The sequence below is a fragment of the Pholis gunnellus genome, assembly GCF_910591455.1.
Source record: "Pholis gunnellus genome assembly, chromosome: 14".
NCBI classification, from domain to species: Eukaryota; Metazoa; Chordata; class Actinopteri; order Perciformes; family Pholidae; genus Pholis; species Pholis gunnellus.
Window position 1 is genome coordinate 13164910 of NC_136541.1, and position 20009 is coordinate 13184918.

Here is a 20009-nt window from a genome sequence, read left to right on the forward strand (position 1 = left end):
ATATCTCAGCTTCTGCAAGACCAATTTCCACTACTCTTATTTTTCCAAAAGCACCCTCTTGTGAATCCCTGAACTTTATGGAATTGCGGTGCTGAATTGCTGCACTATGTCTTGAGTCTAGTAAATGTGTGATGAAATGCTGTATCCACCTACCTTGTCAGCTTAAGAGTGATTTCCGACATTGCACAGAATGACTTTGGGCAATTTCCATACAGCAGGTATAAACCTGTTGCGTTCAGCTGCAGGTTGTACTTGTAATGGAAGCGGAGGTGAGCATTAGGGATAATGACATATGATGCACAGTTGTATTCTACTTTTAAAGAGAAGGTCTTTTACCTCTTCCTGGAAGTCAGCTGATGTCTAATTTAAAGCCAAGAGGGTGGAGTATTACCCTCCACTGAAATGAAACCTTTCTGTCTCTTCCTCCCGCCTCGCTCTGCTTTTTTTCTCTCTCTGATCTTTAGTGTATGTGAACGAACATGCACACAGATAAACACACACTCTGACCTGACAGGTAAAGCCTGAGAAGGATCAGCCGGGTTTTTATCTCAGTCGGGTTGGTGGTGAGAGGCCGCCTGCAGCGTGTGCGCACGTGTGAGAGCTAATGCTTGTGTACGTGTTAATGCACGTGTCTAAGTGTGTTTTTCCCACCTCCATTGGCACTTAATCCACTGAGGTCTCTCCTCTATTTCACCTTTAACTTTTCTGTTATCCCTCTGTGTGTTTTTTCCTCTGTTCTGTTTTAAACTGTACTTCTTTGATCCTTTTCACCCTCATGTGTCTCAACTTCACCTGGTTTGTCCTGACCTCTATCTTTGTTCTTTTATCTGACACACACACACACACACACACACACACACACACACACACACACACACACACACACACACAATGTACAGTAAGCTTTCCTAATCCTCCATATAAAGATGCTGCCCGTCACATCTGGACACGTTGGTCTAATGAAGAGAATATATGTAGATATTATTAATTATTTATTCCCTCATTCTTGAATCTATTCACCTTCTATACATTATAGATGTGTCTCTTCCTTGTAAAGGTTATTTTATAAGGACAAAAAAGTAGCAATTATTAATATAAAATATATTTTTTTCATGTACCGTATTCAAATTTCCAATAATTTCCAGTCTTGAATGTTTAAAAAGGGAGAACTAATTACAGATGAATCCCTTTTATTTTATTCTTACAACATTTGTATTGCTGTCATTTTCTCTACACTTTCATTAGATCGAATATCATATGAATTTGATGCAATTGTGCGCTCTCAGTTGTATTAAACCTGCATTAATTAGTCTTTTGGCCACTTGGGGGCAGCGTAAGAAACTATCATTACATTGACGAATCATCATGTTACAAAGTTAAAGATATGGTGAACGTATTAGTAAACAGTTGTCTTTTTACACACCCACCAGAATAGAAGCAACATTAGTTACAAGGTTAATTTAATTTATTGTCATTGTACAACACGGTTGTGCAACAAAAGCCTTCATTTGGAGTCGTGTTTCTGGCCACTTGACGAATGTCCCATAATGAATCTGGCTCTTAGGCTGCTGAAACATGGGCTAATGAGCGGTGAGAGTGAACCAAACCAAAACAACTGTACACGACTTTAAAACACTACATATAGCAGAGGGGAACTGCAGTGTTCGGCGGGTTTCTCACTTCAAATAACATCTTTCATATTTTACATCTTTTCCATTGTTCATATTAAATATTTATGAGGACAGTTTTAAGCAATTGTGTTTCCTTGTCCTTTTCATTTTACTGTATAAAGGTTTGCCATTTGACTGTTTCACACTCATTCTCTGCCCGACTGTGAACAGGTTACTCATGTTGGTATTTTTTGTTCACTCTAACAAAATGCCACAGTGGATCAACATCAGCAGTTTCTCTACAGATTACACACACACAGGGCAGAATGATGTTTAATCATGTTTGAAAAACTGCATGTAAGCAGGAACATTAATTGAAAGTGTGCTTAGTAAATCATGCCAACACATTTCTTCTAATATTGACATTTTTATGAATAAGGTCCGCCTACCTGCAGTTTGTAACTGTCAAGGATATCTGAGGGTCAGACAGGCCGGCTGTGCGCTCTCCGTTTCTATTTATCACCCGCTCTCCTCTCCGTGTCCATCCTCCTCTCTCATCTCATGACCTCTTCCCATCTTTCTCTGCTTCGTCTGCCTCGCTCTTCTCTCCTCTTTCTCACCCCGGTCCTCCTCGCACTCCCCCGCTCCCCTTATATTTCCACCTCTCCTTCACATCTTTCCTCCTCCTGTTTGTCTTATCACTCTGCCTCTCATCCCAGAGGAGACGGTGAAACAGTGGGTTTACAGTAATGCGGGATGGTAAAAAGAGAACAGGGCTTTAAAAAGAAACCCTGGCATGGCTTGTATTACCACCAACTCCTCTCTACTAGCCAGCTCTGCCCACAGCGCTCATCTTTTTTGCGTGACACTAATGTGGCCGGTAAGAAATGACTCATACCACAGGATCTGAACAAACAATTTAAGCACCAAAGTTAGCTTTAGCCAAATATCTCAAGAGTTTGCTCAGAGGATATCAGAAAAAAAAGGATTTTCACACCCTCCTCTCCTAAAGCTGTGCGGGACGGACTTAGTACAACTATGTTTGTCGCCATTAGTCCTCCCACCCTGCGGCTGCATCCTTTTTTAGTACAAAAGGGTTTTCTAACAAATCCTCCATGGATTGTAGCAACATTACTGCATTAGTTCTGCACAACACGCTGCTTCAGTGTGTGTTTAAGTGCGATTGTGCTAACAAATTGATGGCGTAACACAATGTGCCGTGTAAGAGGATACAGGACACCACCGGAGGTACATTAGTTATGGATAACGCCAACTTCCCTAGGTGGCTTTGAAGGACGCTGGTGTTAGGAGTTCAGCGTCTTGTGTGTTTCGAAAAGGAGGACACTGCACAGAGAGTAAAGCTAAGCCTCCTGCCAGACTAATCCTTTCATTTGTTGTCTTTTTTTTTTTTTAAGTGAGGTCTGAATACTGTTATTTTGTTCAGTTTCTCTCAATGTTCAGAATTGACTGAAACGTCACTGAGCTGTTTTTGCTGCACTGCTGTCGTCTCTCAGTAGATCGACTGAGGTCGGTCGGTCAGTAAGCGGTGCAGTAGAGCTGTTAAAGTAAAGTGTGTTGCTCCTAACATTTCCAGTTGGTGTAATGAGTGAGCAAGCGGAGATATGACAAATAGAGCTGTATTCCTATCAGAGAATTGGCTAACTTGTGTGTCTTTCTTGTGAATTTTTGGGTTTATCCATGTCAAGCACAGGCCTCCAGGCACTGACATATGTTTCCAACTGAGGATGATAAAAGTCAAATCTGTTTAAATGTCTACTTCAGCTCATCTGCTGATTTACTGCATTAAGCAGATCTAAATTTGGCCTACTAATAACCGTTAGCAGTAGAATATGCTGTAACATTAGTTTTTGCTCTCGTTTCATAGATTTTGTAAGCCAGCTGATGGATGTTATTAGTAGTTCACATGCTACAGTAGCTAACATACTGGTAATAGTGTCTTTTCGGCTGCTTTGGTGGTTACGTTCAATAGCCCTACATGTGACTCTGCCCTTGACCGAGCTTGAAGTTTGTGCATAGCCGGGGATTTTGTTTACATTTCGCGTTTGTTCATTTAACACCATTTGAGTTTTTCTCTGATCTTTCTTGATTTGTGTATTTGTCGGTTTGATTTCCTCTATTCGTGACCTGGCATATGTTTGCACTCTTTGTGTCTGTTTTTCTACCTGTCAACATGTTTGCAAGATGTGTCTGTGGTTTTCCATCGGGTAAATGTTTGTTCTTGCATGCGTTTCACGTGATAGCAAAGCACACATCAGGGGGTCGATAGGATGGTGTTAGATCAGGAAAGAAAAAGCGAAGGATTGCTTTGAAATATACCACAATAGGTCACATTATTGAGCTGTTGGTCTTTTTAACCTGTATCTGATTACTCTGTGTATATGTACACAGCACTTGGATTGTATATTAGTCCCCATTTTACCACTGTTGTTGTGTGCAAACTTTGCAATTACAGTTTAGTTCATTTTCATTTCATATTGACTTTAATTAAAGGATTAAAGGATTACATGCTCCTCTAAATTCTTCATCCTCTCGGGTTTAGAAGCACTTCCAAAAGCAACCAGATATTCAAGAAAACTGCATGGTCATCAAGCTCGACGCACACCTGTTTTTCTATCTCTTGTTGACATTTTGAAGATAATACAGCTTTCACCCGACAGTGAGGATTTCTAATGTGCCAGAGCAGATCAAACTCCCTGACCTTGGAGAGTACAAAGGGAAGAAGATGAAAAAGCGAGTGTGAGAGACGGGCAGGGATGCAAAGCAAAGCAAAGCAGAGAAGAAAGCCGGCAGAGGGTTGCATTCTTTGCAGGAGAAGTGGCTTTGCAGGAGGAAAGGGGAGCGAGGTGTATTGTTACAAATGAGATGGAGATGAGCTGTGGCAAAAGGAGGGAGGAAGACTTGAGAAAGAGAAAGAGGATCATGTTTCCCTGAGCCATCTATTCTATATGCAACGTATGCGTTTCCAAGTAATCAGTATATCTATTATCCCCTGTGTTTATTTAGACTCATGTACTTGGTAGTTAGTTAGTTTTTTACCAAGAAAAGAAATGTACATTCTATTTGTTTTTCTGCAGTGATAGTGGCTCTATGTTAGGGTGCTGCAGGGAACGTGCATTTTTGGTTGCGACAGTCAATACCATAATGTATTCGGTGCAGTAAGTGCATGGATGGGCGCAAACTATACTTTGTCGTGTCACTTGGCAATAACCAGCTGGCCATCGCTACAACTGGACCTTGAAAGAGAGACGGCTAACGCTAGCTGGACCCCCACCTCTCTAAAATACAACACTTGAGATGTCTCAGCAGGCGATGAAATAGCAAAGTGTCTTGTGGGAATTATTTCTAGCATTAGAAAACTAGGTTGACTATAGTCAGAAAAAAATCTATAGCTTCCCCTTTTTTGAATGGAAGCTAGTTAGCTTAGCTCGCTAGTTAGCTTAGCTCGCTACGACGCGCTCCACTCGGGAGCAACTGCGAACAATGCCGGCTCTCAAAATGTCAGTGAAACGTTTGTTTCCACAAATGTGTCCAAAAAACACTTTATAAAAAAATGGACAATAGCTGCAATGTCGCCACAGTTTTTATTGCCTAACACAAAAAGAAAGGAGAAGTTAGTTTTTAGTTTGGCTTGAAGAGTTTTGTCTTTTCTCTGACTTCCTCTGCAGTATTTCTTTTGAACTCACTTATCATCTGTCAGGCTTTTTTAAATTTTTTTTTAGCTCCCGGCCCTCCCCTCGGGTCAGTTTTAACATCCATCGTAAAAGTGATGCTGCTGTTGCCATTTTCACCCTCTTTCTCATTATCAATGTCCACACAGACAATAAATCCTGCCCTGCACTGCTGTGCGCTGCATCTCATTACAGGCGTCATGTCACACTGTGTGCCCCTATTACTTCTTGTTCCCTTCGCTCCAGACTCGGGGTCACAATTCATATCCATATAAAATGTCTCATCAGGCAAGAAGTTCTTCACTAGCTGGGATCACTTCACACATCCAGTAGTCAGCTTTAGTAAAGCCATATTGCAAAATTCATAGAGGTCTGCCACCTTCATATAAATGGTCCTGTGTGGTAACTGCATGTGCCGACGTGTTCCTGAGCAAAGGCTCAGGAGCAAAGAGGAAATAAAGCACTTCACAGGATTCTTGTTCACACTCTCATCTCATCTCTTTTTGAATATATTTTCCTCGGTAATGAGCCCGTTTGCGCTCACAGATTGTCCAGGATTCATTTCACAGTTGAAAGTGGCAATCTCAAAGATTTTCTTTTAAATAAAGTTTTTTAAAGTCACTATTTTTGGCCAAAGTAGGAAGGACAATGGGGATTGAGCCTCTGGCCCACTGATGACATTATTGCAGTATTTATATATTTGTAGTATTACAAACTGGGTGTCTAATCTATGGCGACATTCCCGGGAAAAGAAATGCTGTTTTGAAGTTTTTCTTCTTTGTTTACTAACAAAAAATGGAAATATGCACGCAATTTGAAAAATAGCATTTTAATATGGAATTTCAGAGGCAGCCAATGACTCCAGACTGCTAAACCGTTCTGCTAAGCACAATTCTAAGTCCACCGTTAATGAAACCTTTAGGATCGCCACTTCAACTTACTCATTTTAATTCAACTCTGAAGAGATCTATAAAGGACAATGCCCCTTTCTCACTTGAGAATACTGATTTAATGTGTCACCAACCAAATGATCCTTTGCATCTCTGTGGTGAAGAACAGGTTAAGATATTCACACACACTGATGATATTCAGTCCTGCAGCATTTTGAAGCGTAATTCTTCTTAATGCACTGAATGTGTAATGATGCAGGGGTAAATGACCTGCTGCTGATCATCCTCAGTTTCTCTCCTCATTAGCGTCTTTTAGAAGATGCTGATAGTATAAAATGTATCATTATCGTTAATGCACTTAGTATTTAAATAGATGTTAGTATGCCCAGTTAATAAGTTGTATAATGCAACACCAAGCCATTATACACATCTGGAGGGCAGCTGATGATTCATATTCAGACAAACTTAAAAACAGCTTCTGGATCCCTTATAGAGCTACACCAATATTATTTTCACTTTTTCGGTCTACTTTTTACTTTTGTCGTTTCAAGCCCTCCACGTTTTTTCATCAGATGAAGGGCGAGAAACACAGAGAGTTGACAGTGTATCCTTCCTCTCGGCAACCACAGTGTCGTCCGCTGAAAGTGTCTCCACATAACTGAGCACTAAAGGGCCTACGAGTGTGCTCACGTTAATTGGATCTGGTACAAAATTGCTCTCATGCACACGTCAAAGCTTACTCACTCGCCAAAATAATCTCAAATGGGCATTTTCAGATGCATGCTGCTGACTCTTCCGCATGAATACTGCTTTTCTCTGGAAGTTTGCCAAACAAATGTAGAACAGCTAATGAGCCATATTTGTGTTTGCCTGATAAACATGTTTGTGTATTGTCACACAGGATAGACGATCTTATGTAACAGTTATTATCACGTTGTTTTTGGTCTTTCAACACCATGTTTGGTTTTGGCTGACTTTTTCTTGATTTTTGTGCTAGTTAACTTTTGATTCTTCATATCATTCAACATTTAAATTTTGCAGATTTTGCTTAGTATCTATTGTTGTAGCAAAAAGAAGACATTAGCCAATCGAAAGCAGGTGTCAGTAAACACTTTCGGTCTCTCTGGTCATCAGCGAGGGTGGCAGTAAAGCCATCTTAGCACCACTGTTTATTTCTGTTGTCTCTATATTTAGAGCTGTTAATGAGTCTGCTCTGTTGTTCTTCAGCTCTCACACTCTAACTACATTTAAGTGCAGTAATTATCGAAACCAGTATGAGCTGCTCTTTATGGGTCATTTTGTGTTTGTTGATCAGAGCTGAAACGATTAGTCTATTAACTGAGCCGTCAAGGTCTGGAAAATGAACAACAACAGATTAACTGTAGAAGTTTATGGATTGAAGAAAAGTTGTAAACTGTAGTGCAGTGGCACAGGTGAGTGTGCAAGGTTTTCACAATTGAATTTGTTTTTTGTACATAACTGATCAATACTCTACCTTTGCTAGCGTGACCTGCTGTCATGTTTTTGCCGTGTTTATATTTGAAGAAATATTTCATTCAATTAAATACCAGACATTTGCTAGTTTCAGCTTTTTAGATTCACATTGTTTATTGAATACCTTGGACTGAGAGGTTATAATGGGCATGTTCACTATTGAATGAATTTGAATAGACTAAATGAATAATGCATTTTTCAAAAGATAATTGACAGATTAATTTATGATAATTATTCATACGAAAAAAAATTGTTAGATGCACACAAAATGACTTGTGTGAATCACTTATCAGCTGTTCACTGTATCTGAATACAATGGCATTCATCTGCTGTATACCTTGCTAATGGGACAAGAGCAGCTCTCATAATAGCAGCGTAATTGAGAGTCAAACAGGCAAAACTAAAAATCACCCCTGACATTGTGTCATCGTGACACATCGAGGAGCGTTGATGAGCATGAATGTGACGCTGCAAGAACACACTAATGTAGAGCTGAAGTATGTACAAGTTGTGTGTGTGTGTTGAGAGGCTGGATAGTCCTTTGGTTGGTTTAACCTTGAACACACACACACACACACACACACACACACACAGCGGTGCAGCTACTGCAGCAGGTGGTGGAGGGCATCCAGAAATACAACGGGTGATGGAAGCTTGTGGTTTTTTAAAACAAGAACAGCAGGGAGAGGCAGACTGATAGACTAGCTGTGCTTTAATGCCACACAGGATCCTCGCAAAGGCCTTCACACCTCCAAAATAAGATACGTACCACTAGCTCACAGTTACAAGATAAAGACATCATCTCTAAGGGTATCTCTGCTGAAAGGAGTTCTTTCTTCTGCAACTTCACACATCAAGTGATTGGATATTTTCTTCTCTCTGCTCTCATTCTTACCCCTCCACTTTCTCTCTCCCCCTTTCCATCTAAATTACTTCCATTGTTGTTCTGCCATTGCGTTGGTGAGGGTCACGAGTTTCTAAGGCTGTTGCGTGTGCTGTGAAGTTTGGTAAGCTATGTGTGGGTACAGCATTCGCCTGACTGAGAGTGTCCTCAGGTGGAAGGGTTTGATGAGGTGGGGCCGGGGCTGTTGGATCATGGACTTCACTTTGTCCCTCTCCTCTCCTCCCTCCCTCCCACTCTGCTGTGCTGTGTAATTAAGCCAATCAAAAGTGGTCGTTACTATTAATTGTAACGGATGACACTGTAAAATCCGTATGGAGGAAGCCACGAGGCCAAGCTGTTAAAAGTCATTGAAGGGAGAAGGACGAAGACTAAATAATTGACATTCAATGAGCAAGTTTATGTTTATTGTTTATGGTTTACGGTTTGAAAATTGGATGTCAGACTTTCCTCCAGCATGAACAAATGACCCCAGATACACAACATCCAGACCATCACCAAAGTCGAATCAGCTAATCTTTGGAGCATCTTCTCTGCCTCTGATAGTTTCTGAGATGCAGACAAGTAAGGTTTATTATCAATCTCTGTTTCCAGATGAAACATCAACATATACACATAAAAAAAGATCCCTTACATTTCTATAAAATACTGTGTTTAGTGGGACTTAAGTTGACAGTGCTCTCTGGTGGATACATTCAGCTGGTGACACTGTTACGAAGTTAAAACAAATATTTTTGAACTGCAGTTTGTTGTTGTATCTGCCAACTTATGGCGATACCAATATGTCAGTGTTGTTTGTGGTTCAAAAGCATTCTGTTTGAATTCCTTGTCAAGATCAGCTTCCACTTTGGTCACTTTTTGCTGTCTAAGCACTTTGAGCTTTGAATAGCAGCCCAATTACTGTTCTCAACTCATGAACGTGACATGAGCAGCAGAACATATAAAATGTTAAATATGACACATTGAGAACTAAGACTGGCTTAACGAGACAGACAGCAGCAGCATGTTTGCTGTTATGAAATTAATGTAAATTACATAAACCTTCCTGGCAAAAGCAACAATTGTCAACAAATATGTTGATACTGCCTAAATGTTTTCTACTTTGCTCTTTTCTAAAATGAAAGAGCAAAGAAAAGAAACGGTGACATCTGGGTATCTTGTTAACCTGCAACCAGATAAAAAATGCAGCAGGCAATTGAAACACAACCCCATTATCTGTGCTAAGCTAAAGTTAGCTGATGTATTGGTCGGACTCTAGTGGCACCTTTTTCGGGAGGTTCTTTTTTTTAATGTTTGTGTACAATTTGTGAGTTTTGTAGATGGGAATTACCACAACATTGTTTGTTTATGATGTGCTCATTACAGTCACATGGAAATAGAAATTCGATGGACACCATCCCTCCGCCTCCTCTGCTCCGTGGTCTGTGTGAGCTGCAGCTCAGACCGCAGCCTCCTGCATCCGTTTCCTCCTTAACCCTGGTGTGAAAGTCAAAGCTAAGGCTGACCAGGAGCTCACAGTACAGAGAGCAGAGTGATGTCATGGGGCAGACTGTGGCAGTCAGTTTCCCCAGAATGAGCCTTTCAGCAGGATAGAAAATCGATGTGACAGACGGTGTTCAAAATGGACTCAAAGTAATACAACTTATTACAAACGGTGTACACACAGCACACATGTGTGTGTTTGAGGAGGAGGTTAAAATATTTAAAGGTGTGCATCATCACTCCTCTCTTATTCATTCATGCATAACGGACATTAACATGTATTATGCATGTAATAAAGACAGAGTTGCAAGCGGTTTTACAAAATGCGATGGGTCTCTGGGGATCCGACACTTGAGACCCACTGAAAGTCTCTGGAAAGATTATGATGATTTGACGCTTGCAATTGTCACTAAACATATCTTTTTAAAACTAACTATGTCCAGCAGTATTCATTATTCAAACTGCAAAATATTTATTCACAAATATAAATACAGTAAAGTATTGTTGCTCTTATATTGCCATTGGATACCTGGTTGTTTCTGGTAAGGCACAAATGTTGTGTAGTTGACAAAAACGCTAACTCGTTCATTCTTCTTTAAGGTTAAGATAGAACTGTTTCTATCTCTAGCCTATGTGCATATGTGCTGTGACTGATTTGTGATAGACCTGCTTTGTATGAAGTGAAAAGTTGTGCAGGGACACACAGGTGTGTGAGTGTCGAGTTCAAGTGTGTGCCTGGGTGTCGGGTTAGAGAGACAGAGAGGCGAGTGCGCTGTGTGGATTCTGTTTCAGGGAATAATTGTTGCGTCGTTGTGTGAATGGCCTTTAATATTAACCACATAAGCCTTGTGTTGTGTGTGTGTGTGTGTGTGTGTAAAGCGTGTTAGACTATAGCCTAGTTGATTGGATTCCATGAAATCTTGTTGCGTGTTGAGTCTGTGTAAGACTTCAGCATAACACTGAAGCACCAGGTAGGGGGACCCCCCGATTACCACCGGGTATTAATCACACTGGCTGAAGGTACAAACATAAACACGCCTAATGTAACACACGCCAAAACCGTCATAACTCACACTTTGCATAAGTCATTTCCTAAAGTTTTTTTCCCCCTCATACATCCTCTCTTTACTTATTTGATCTTTCCATCTTTCTCCCTCTCCTCAGCCGAGCCTCTTCCTTTGATGGATCTGTGTCGGCGTGCAGCCCGCCTGGCTTTGGGTCGGGAGCGGCTTCAGGAGATCGAGAGCCTCCCTCTGCCCCAGTCCCTGAAAAGTTACCTCCAATACCAGTGACTGACACCAGCAGAGCCAACTGGGAGTAAAGGACACGAACCAGACCACCGGAAAGTCTAGAGATGGATAAATAAAATGTATTAATTAAAGGATGCAAAGAGAGGATTATGGATGGAAGCATGTCCACACTGAGAGCGCCATAGCTCGACAAAAGATGGATTCATTAAAAGGATTGAGAGTAAGATGAATGCAGAACTGACAGAGGAGGTCCAGGCTTTCAAACAAAGACAGCACCAGCTTATTTTGGATTTCGAGCTGCTTTATCATTTGTTTTTGACTTGAAATAAATTATTGATGATGGTATCCCATCAGTGTCTCACTCATCCAGAAAGAAAACCCATTCGATGTGGTTAAGAGGCGACAGTGTTCCGATGAACCACTGCCACCTAGTGATGAGAATGAACACTGCGCTGAGAAAGCACACTAATCCTTTCCCTGGAGGCCTTTCTGACATACAGTCAGTGACCATATCATTGCTGTTGGGCACCATAGCCTGTATTCATGGTCTCCACTGACACAGGTGACAGGCTGCAGTGCCCAGACGAATGAAAGAGGATTTAGCTCTAATGTTGTTTTTATCTGATTGACTCGGGGCCCGACCAAAAGCTCACATCTCATACAGAGTAGATCAAAAACATGGCTGCAAGGTGTGTGCAAAGTTTAGTAAATAGAAATAAGCATGGTGAACTTATCTCCTGGCTTTATGCAAACATTTGATGAGATTTAAGCCCTTTTCAGACATGGAATAAGTAACGTCTGTCAGTTAAAGTGATGGCTTTTTGTCGTTCAGAGATGGTTACGTAAAAGTTTGTCATGGATATATTCACAATGCTCGCACAGTATTTAGCACCTGGTGCAGGAGAAGGCGTGGTGGAATTTAAAAAGAATGATATGAAGGAAGAATATTGCGTCAGTGATGGATTTTTAAAATGTGTTTTGCTGTTTTAGCCTTAATTGATGACCATAGTCGGCGTGAAAGAAGCTCACCACCAGTTCCCACTCATCAATTTAATCATTTATTAGTTTATTTTATAACTAATCATTTTATTTTGCTGCCTTTTATTCTAGAATGGCCAAGTACAAAAGGACGAGCATTACATTGGATTTCTCGTTTCCTTATATGCTGTATGTAAAGAACTTTTACAGCATATTTATCATTTCATCCACTTGAAAAATGAAGGAGGGTCTGATCATTTTTATGATCTGACATCTAGATATTCGATCAGATTTCATTGACAATAATCCAAACAACCCACCAATTGCGATCCGATTTCAATTTAAATATTGCTGGATGGAAATGTGTGCATCACCTTTTTCTAAATGAGCTCAGCCTCTGACTTTCAACCAGTCAGACGAGCTGACAGAAGAGGAAATGCACAAATCTATAATATGAAATAAGCAAAACCTGAAAATAAAGTTCTTGTAGAACCCCATCGATCATAGTAGCAGCTGAGGGAGAAAACACTTTTTAAGAGCTTTTAATTAGTGAACAAGACGTGCATTTAATCCTTTTATGTGCATCATTTGTGCTGCTGTGGCCTTCATGATAGTGTGGATATATCCAGTTAAAACTTGCAGGGTGTAAGAAGTGTTATAGTTAGCAGGTCCAACTTATTAGGATTGCCGTCAAGGAACTATGTGTCTAAAAGGGGCTTTAATACAGCAGTAAACAGGAGAGAAGTGCTTTGTTTGTTAAGTAGCACTGAGAACCAATACTCACAGGACACTAAATCATGTATTATGATGTCAATCACAACCAAAGTATTTCATACTAAGCCTTGGAGTGTGTGAATGCGTCTGTAGGAGCTGTAGGTCGTGGCCCATCGCAGTGTAACTAGTGCTATCATGCTGTTGGCAGTAAGAAGAGCCTCACCTGCTGTTGTAGCAGCCTGCTGTAGCTCACTGGTACCAGACAGTATCTGTCTGCTGTCCGCACATCTGTCTTAATGACCACAAACGAATAAGCAAACAAACAGGACCATAGCAGAGCTAGTCTCACTGGATCTTTAAGAAAGGCTGGAGCAGGACGTAGGAACATTACTGCTACTGCAGCACAGAGCAGATTCTGGCTCAGAATAGGATGCAGTTGACCAATACGCACGCACGCACACACACACACACACACACACACACACACACACACACACACACACACACACACACACACACACACACACACACACACACACACACACACTGTAGACCAATCATGTTTTCTTTCCTAAAAAAGGCTTGAGTCACTTTTTTTTAACATCTTGAGTTTGTATTCTACACTATTATTATTATTATTATTAATATTATTGTGAGTGTGGAGTTTGATTCTGATGATGGCAGGATGATGATGATTATTATTATTATTTATCACAAGCTATCTGTTTGTCTGATGATTGATGGTTACATTCAGGTACATTTAATACAAATATGCTGGTGATGAAGGGAGAGAGAAATCAAAAGTTGTTTCTTTAATGCTGCTTTTATTATTATTATTGTTATTATTATTATTATTATTACTATTATTTGTGATGATGGTGGTCTGAACTCTTGTTTTTATCAGTTAGGATGGGGAGAAAAGGCCCATTCAGAAAAGTAGTGGAATGTATGGACAGACGGTGCAGTTGAGATGTCAACAGATATGAAATGTGAATAAAAGCCAAGTGAATTTGAAAAATGTCTGTTGTGTTTCTTTTGACAGGTAAAATTCACCATTTAATGGTGTAGCTGGTTGAGGTGGAGTTGAATCTAGCTACGTTACATACACTTGTTTTATTTGTAAAATAAAGTACAAAGGTACTTCAGCTGTCAGATCAATATAGTGGAGTAAAAATACAATATGTCCCTCTGAAATATGGTGGTGAAGTAGTAGAAGAGTAGAGTAAATGTAATTAGTTACAGACCACTGACAATACAAATGCTATTATAAAACCTCTTAATTAACAAAATCTATGAAATACTTTGAAGAGAATTAAACATTTGAACGTACAGTATGCTAGTACTGTAGTGTACCAGACACAGCAGATGGTATTTTCCTCCACTGTATTTCTGCCTGCCTGCATGCTGCACACACAGAAACTCTCACTGAATTTCTGTCCCAATGTCTTTTTAAATGTTCATTTTTATGAAAGCATTAATTTAGTTTAAAACAGAAATCCAACCTGCAAGTTGCTGTTCAAATGAGTCCACCTGAGGTTTAAGTGGTGTAACTTTAGTTGAGCTGAATTAAAGGGACAAATCTAAATTGAATTGTGAGGATTTGTTTGAGTGTACAGGGGGTGGTGCTGAACAAGCATCTGTGTTCAGAAAACACCAATTGGCATACTTTCAATAGCAATTAATCACATTCTTGCCATTCCCAGGCACACTGTGGTTTTCTCCAGCACGGGTGAGAGTGTTATTGAACATTTGGTTCATCAGTTAAAAAGCCCATTAAGCTACTAATTAGACGTTTGTATTTCTTCATCCTCAGGGGCCTGCTGAGTACAAAAATGAATAGTCAGCACTGTTGCAAGCGGGAAGCCAAAGCAGAGCAGCAACACTTCATCCCCACAAGATCTGCATGTTTAATAGATAAACTTCAATGAAGGCATTTAAAATGCACTTAAGTTAAAATTAGAAGTATTGAGCAGTATATTCTAAGCATGATAACGAAAAATCAATTAGTATTCAAAGATGAAGATATGCCATTTGTTTTCTTTACTTTACTACATTGCATGATAGCTTTATTAAACTAAACTTACAATGTGTCTGTGACTAACATGGTGAATTTACATGTGTCTTGAAAAAAGAAAAAAAAAGTCATAGTATAGAATGTCAAAAAAGTTGTTAAGAAGTATGTCAAAGAAAGTCTTAAACAGTCATAGTATAGTATGTCGAAAAAATTCAAAGTATAGAATGATGAAAGAATGTTGAAAAGGTTAATAATGAAGTCATAGTATATATTATGTCAAAAATAAGTTTAAAAAAGTCATAGCATAGTAAGTCAAAAAAGCAAAAATAAATCACAGTATAGTATGTCAAATAAAGTATAAAAAGATTCATAGTATAGTATGTCGAAAAAGGTCATAGTAAAGGTCAAATAAAGTCCAAAAATGTCATAGTATGGTAAGTAAAAATATACAATACTGTGGCTTTTTTTGACATACTATACTATGACTTTTTTTACTTTCATCGATTATATGTTTTTTCTACAAATAATGCAATTATCACCAGGATGGCCGAGTGGTTAAGGCGTTGAACTTAAGATCCAATGGGCATCAGCCCTCGTGGGTTCAATCCCCACTCCTGGTAAAATGGAAATGTGATTTATAAGTATTACTTACTCTTTGATTATCAGAGCTCCGCCTTGGGATGGGCATGTACTGTGGCTGTGGCTGTGGCTAAGTGAGAGAAGTGTCATCCTTCAATCTAGAAGATTCCCAACTCCGACAGTTGCACATCAGTGGGTTCATGTGGACTTTCAGTGGGTGAAAGGAGTGTTGTCGGAAAGACAATTTATATGACTTTCTTTGACATACACAATTACTTGTTTTGAAATCCTGTTTGTTGGACTCGGCACTTGTCATTCCTCTCACCTGTTCCTGATCCTCTTCTTCTTCCTCCTCGTCACGCGCCAAAAAAAGTCAAAAAAAGTTTTTAAAAAGTCATGTCGTGCATAGTATGTCGAAAACTATCGTGGTATAGGATTTCAAAACAAGACGTGCAACTATCGGAGCTGGGGATCGAACCGCCTATCTTCTGATTGAAGGACGACCCTTAGCCACAGTCACCCAAAAAAGTTCATGCTGCTTGCTTTGCCAACAAAGCAAGGCGGAGCAAGAGTGGCACTATATTCTGTTGAAGTAGAAATTACTCCACATCTAGCTATTAGTTGTTTGCTGTTATAATAATACTTATAAATCACATTTCTATTTTACCAGGAGTGGGGATTGAACCCACGAGGGCTGATGCCCATTGGATCTTAAGTCCAACGCCTTAACCACTCGGCTATAGTTTGTAGAAAAAGGATATAATATAACGAAGAAAATCATGGATCATTATTACTACTTATTGAGGTTAATTCAATTGCACAACATCGTTGACATGGTAATGTGTTCCTCATACGTTGTAGTAGAATACGCATTACATATCAGGCCTTTTTTTGGCCCAGTAATGTGTGATTTTGTGAATTCAGGCAGCTGTCTAACATCTACATGAATCTCTCAGTTCATCAACACAAATAAACACACACACACACACACACACCAGCTGTCTAGTCCACAAACAAGTAGGAGAGCTGTGAAGAGTCTAAAACAAGTCTTTATTGGTCAATATACAGAAAGCAGTGGGATGACCACTAAAGAGAGAGAAATCCCAACCATTTTGTTTACAAAAGAAAAAGAAACAGATATATAAAATAACTGTCTTGAACATTTTTACAGGGTTTGTTATTATATGTAAAAGAATCTTTTTCACTTTGATCTTTCAGAAGCACAATATGACAAAGAGGGACGAGGGAAACAAGGCAATTGTTTCACAATGATGACATCACAATCACAGGTGCTTAAAGGCCAACAGAGGGGGGGGGGGTAGTAGGTGAACAGGAGACGTATCAGCTAGAGAGCTCAGAGGGAGTAATAGTCACTGATACTGTGTAGACATGAACGGGTCAGAAGTGATTTCTCTGAGTAAAGGTGGTCAGAGGATTTGCTTTTAGATCATTTGAATGTAGACAAACTCATGGAATCAAACTTTGTTTTTGCAATATAAATGAATCTGTATTAACGATGGTACAAGATGGAACTGATATTAATGAAGTTTCCACTTCTGTTTGTTTGTCCTGGTGAAGTTGACTTGATAACACCAGGAAACAAGCACCAGTGGGTCTTCATCTGACTGTATAAGGGGCACTCCATTCATTTAACACATCACCGTTTACTTGTCAAAAGGTGCACTTCTCCATCTGTCAAGTCTGAGAATATAACCTTGATGATGGAATCAGGGTTATTTTAACTTGGACATGTGACAAACCTTTATCCTGGTTTCAAAAAGATATTTGACAGAGGTGTCTAAAGTGTTTTGCCCTGAGATTAGTCTAATTCATGACAGTCATAACTGACAATAACAGTAGTTGTGTTATCCTTAGGCTAAGTTGGGACTCAGAGCAAGTTTTTTGTATTTGTCACACACATTTACCCAGAATCCATAGCAAATGAATCGTACTTAAGATATTAAATATAATAAAATATATGCAATTGATCAATTTATAAACATATATCTAAGTTAGCTCGATCTAAAGCACACAGTTAAAGTTGGTATTATGTTGTGTAAAGTTTAAATATTTGTGAAACCAGCCCTTGTGCATTTACCAAGCTGGTCTAAGAAGAGATGCTACTCAGTTGCTATGCTGTCTCTGTTGCAATCTTGACCTTTTCCCCCAAATCTGTCTCTTGTACGTCCCAAACCATTACGCGAGTGCAGTTTTAAATCACTGGAGTACCCCTGTTTCTGTGTACTGGTCCTTTATACTGGGCCCATAATTGCATAGAGGGCTTCTTTTATGGAATTAAAAACACAGAAAGACAGAACATCAGTAGCATACAGTGACATCTCTGTATTATTTCATCTGCTGAAAAAAGAAAGAGAACTGATCAAACCCTAAACAGTAGAAGCTACAATAGGCCACAGTATTGATAGAGTTGGTACACAGGCAGATGCAAACAAACAACAAAGTATTTTAACTACAATCAACTTTTTTTTTATCAGATCAGTGATCAATTTAACTTTAAAATACTTTTGAGAAATGAAAGGTGTAATATATTCGAAGTTAATAATGCTGCTTTGTATATAAATAAGGATGAACATGAAATGTTTATGGTAAGAGATCAAATATCCAGGAGGTTGTTTCTCTTTAGTGTCCAGGCCACAAAACTCAGCACTGATCACACAGAGGGAGAGATTTGACTTAAATATTGCAACAGAGGATATATACACTGAGTGAGAATACGGCTATGTTATACCTACTATATAGGCCAAAGGAATTATATTTTTAAATGTTTATGGATACATCAACAAATAAATACGTTTATGGATACATGTGGCTGATATATCTGCTAATAACTCACCATCTTGCAGACAATCTGTTTAAAGCATAAACGATACAAAAGTAATCTGTTGACACATCCACTTTCACATATTAAATGTTTGGATAAAAGCCCACATTATTGTGTTAATGTAAGAATCAAGATCATTTATGTCACTAAATTCAAGAGTTTAGATTTAATTTCATCACATGAGTGTGAATATATAATGAGAAGATGCTTGTTTGATATTCATCCTATATTTAGCTTCATTGACTGCGAATGATAATATACATAATGCACAGACAATGCTTTCCAGCAGTGTGGGGACTGCAGCTGATTCTGTAGTTCTGACTTTGTCCAGCAGAGGGAGATGTGTCATTAAAAACGACAACGTGGGACGATTCAAAGTGTTTTTTTTTTTCCAGCAACAGATTGTAAATAATTTTATCAGAGATTCTGTTTTGTTTGTTGTTTGTGTGTGTGTGTGTTTGTAGGCCCTACCTGTAGCGAGCATGAAGGAATGTCTGCCTAATGCATGTTTGTGTGCGTGTGTGTGTGTGTGTGGTTGATAGAGAGAGAGGGATAGACACAGAGAGAGAGAGAGAGAGAGAGAGAGAGAGAGAGAGAGAGAGAGAGAGAGAGAGAGAGAGACGTGTATGTATAGAATGTTTGTATGTGCAGATATATGTTTACGTATGTGTGGTCAGTATGTTATGGAGGAACTGTCCCACTCTCGTTTTCCCTTCTGCTTCCTCTCTTTCACCTCTTCTCTCTCTTCTTCTCCATCCTCTTCATCTGCATCACTGTTGTCGGACTCGGCACTTGTCATTCCTCCCACCTGTTCCTCATCCTCTTCTTCTTCCTCCTCCTCATCACGCTCCTCTTCTTTTACCTCCTCATCATGCGCCTGAGCTCCTCCTACATTCTAGAAAACAAAGCGTGATTTAGTGAAGGTCACCACAGCTCCCAAATCCACTTTACAGTGGCATCAAATGTAATAGAGCTATTTGTAAGATAAAACAAATCTTCTAGTGTTTAAATGAGCATTCTGAGGGAGTAAAACATCTCAAAACTAAATTAAAAAAAAGTAATCCAACCTCCATGGGGTTGACAGTGATGGTGAGTGCAGAGTTGTCCCAGTCTTCCTCAGTGTCTTTGACCTCCTCCTCATCTTCTCTGGACCCCTCCTGATGTGTGGCGTGGATCCTGTACACGCCGATGACCACAATCACCACCAGGGCGGCGATACAGACCACAATAACTGCTGTGGCTGCTGGTGGTGCTGCTCCTGAAGGAGAAAAGGTATATGCTGTATATATAATGTACACATAGACAGCTGTAGATTCTTATCTGGGGGTTGCAGCAATTTAGTTAGACAAAGCTTTACAACAAAGCTATCTCCAGTTTAATCATCTTATCTGAGCCTGCTTATTTGAAAATGTCCGTTATAATCACGCATTGCATTTTGAAAAGTGGATCTGAATCCATCTATTGTACAGTAAGAACAGTACTGTAGGTCTGAACTGAACTTATAGGACAGAAATCTAATAGATGATTACATGTACGGACTGTAAGGATAACTGTTAATGTTTACCT

At 39.5% G+C, this 20009-nt stretch overlaps 2 protein-coding genes across 2 annotated transcripts in view; one reads left to right on the top strand and one right to left on the bottom strand.

Moving 5' to 3' along the window:
* The window catches only part of LOC306706644 (SPRY domain-containing SOCS box protein 4-like), a gene marked incomplete at its 5' end in the record, with an annotated part of 32507 nt that extends 20692 nt beyond the window's left edge, over positions 1–11815 (top strand). The window contains one exon of the mRNA XM_079173793.1: positions 11231–11815. Within this exon, the coding sequence (XP_079029919.1) occupies positions 11231–11358 (128 nt within the window). The 3' untranslated portion in view covers positions 11359–11815. The remainder of the gene's footprint in view (positions 1–11230) is intronic.
* A 7301-nt stretch (positions 11816–19116) lies between these two features.
* The window catches only part of LOC306706717 (calsyntenin-2-like), a gene marked incomplete at both ends in the record, with an annotated part of 120730 nt that continues 119837 nt past the window's right edge, over positions 19117–20009 (bottom strand). The window contains 2 exons of the mRNA XM_079173880.1: positions 19117–19338; positions 19511–19701. Of these exons, the coding sequence (XP_079030006.1) occupies positions 19117–19338; positions 19511–19701 (413 nt within the window). The remainder of the gene's footprint in view (positions 19339–19510; positions 19702–20009) is intronic.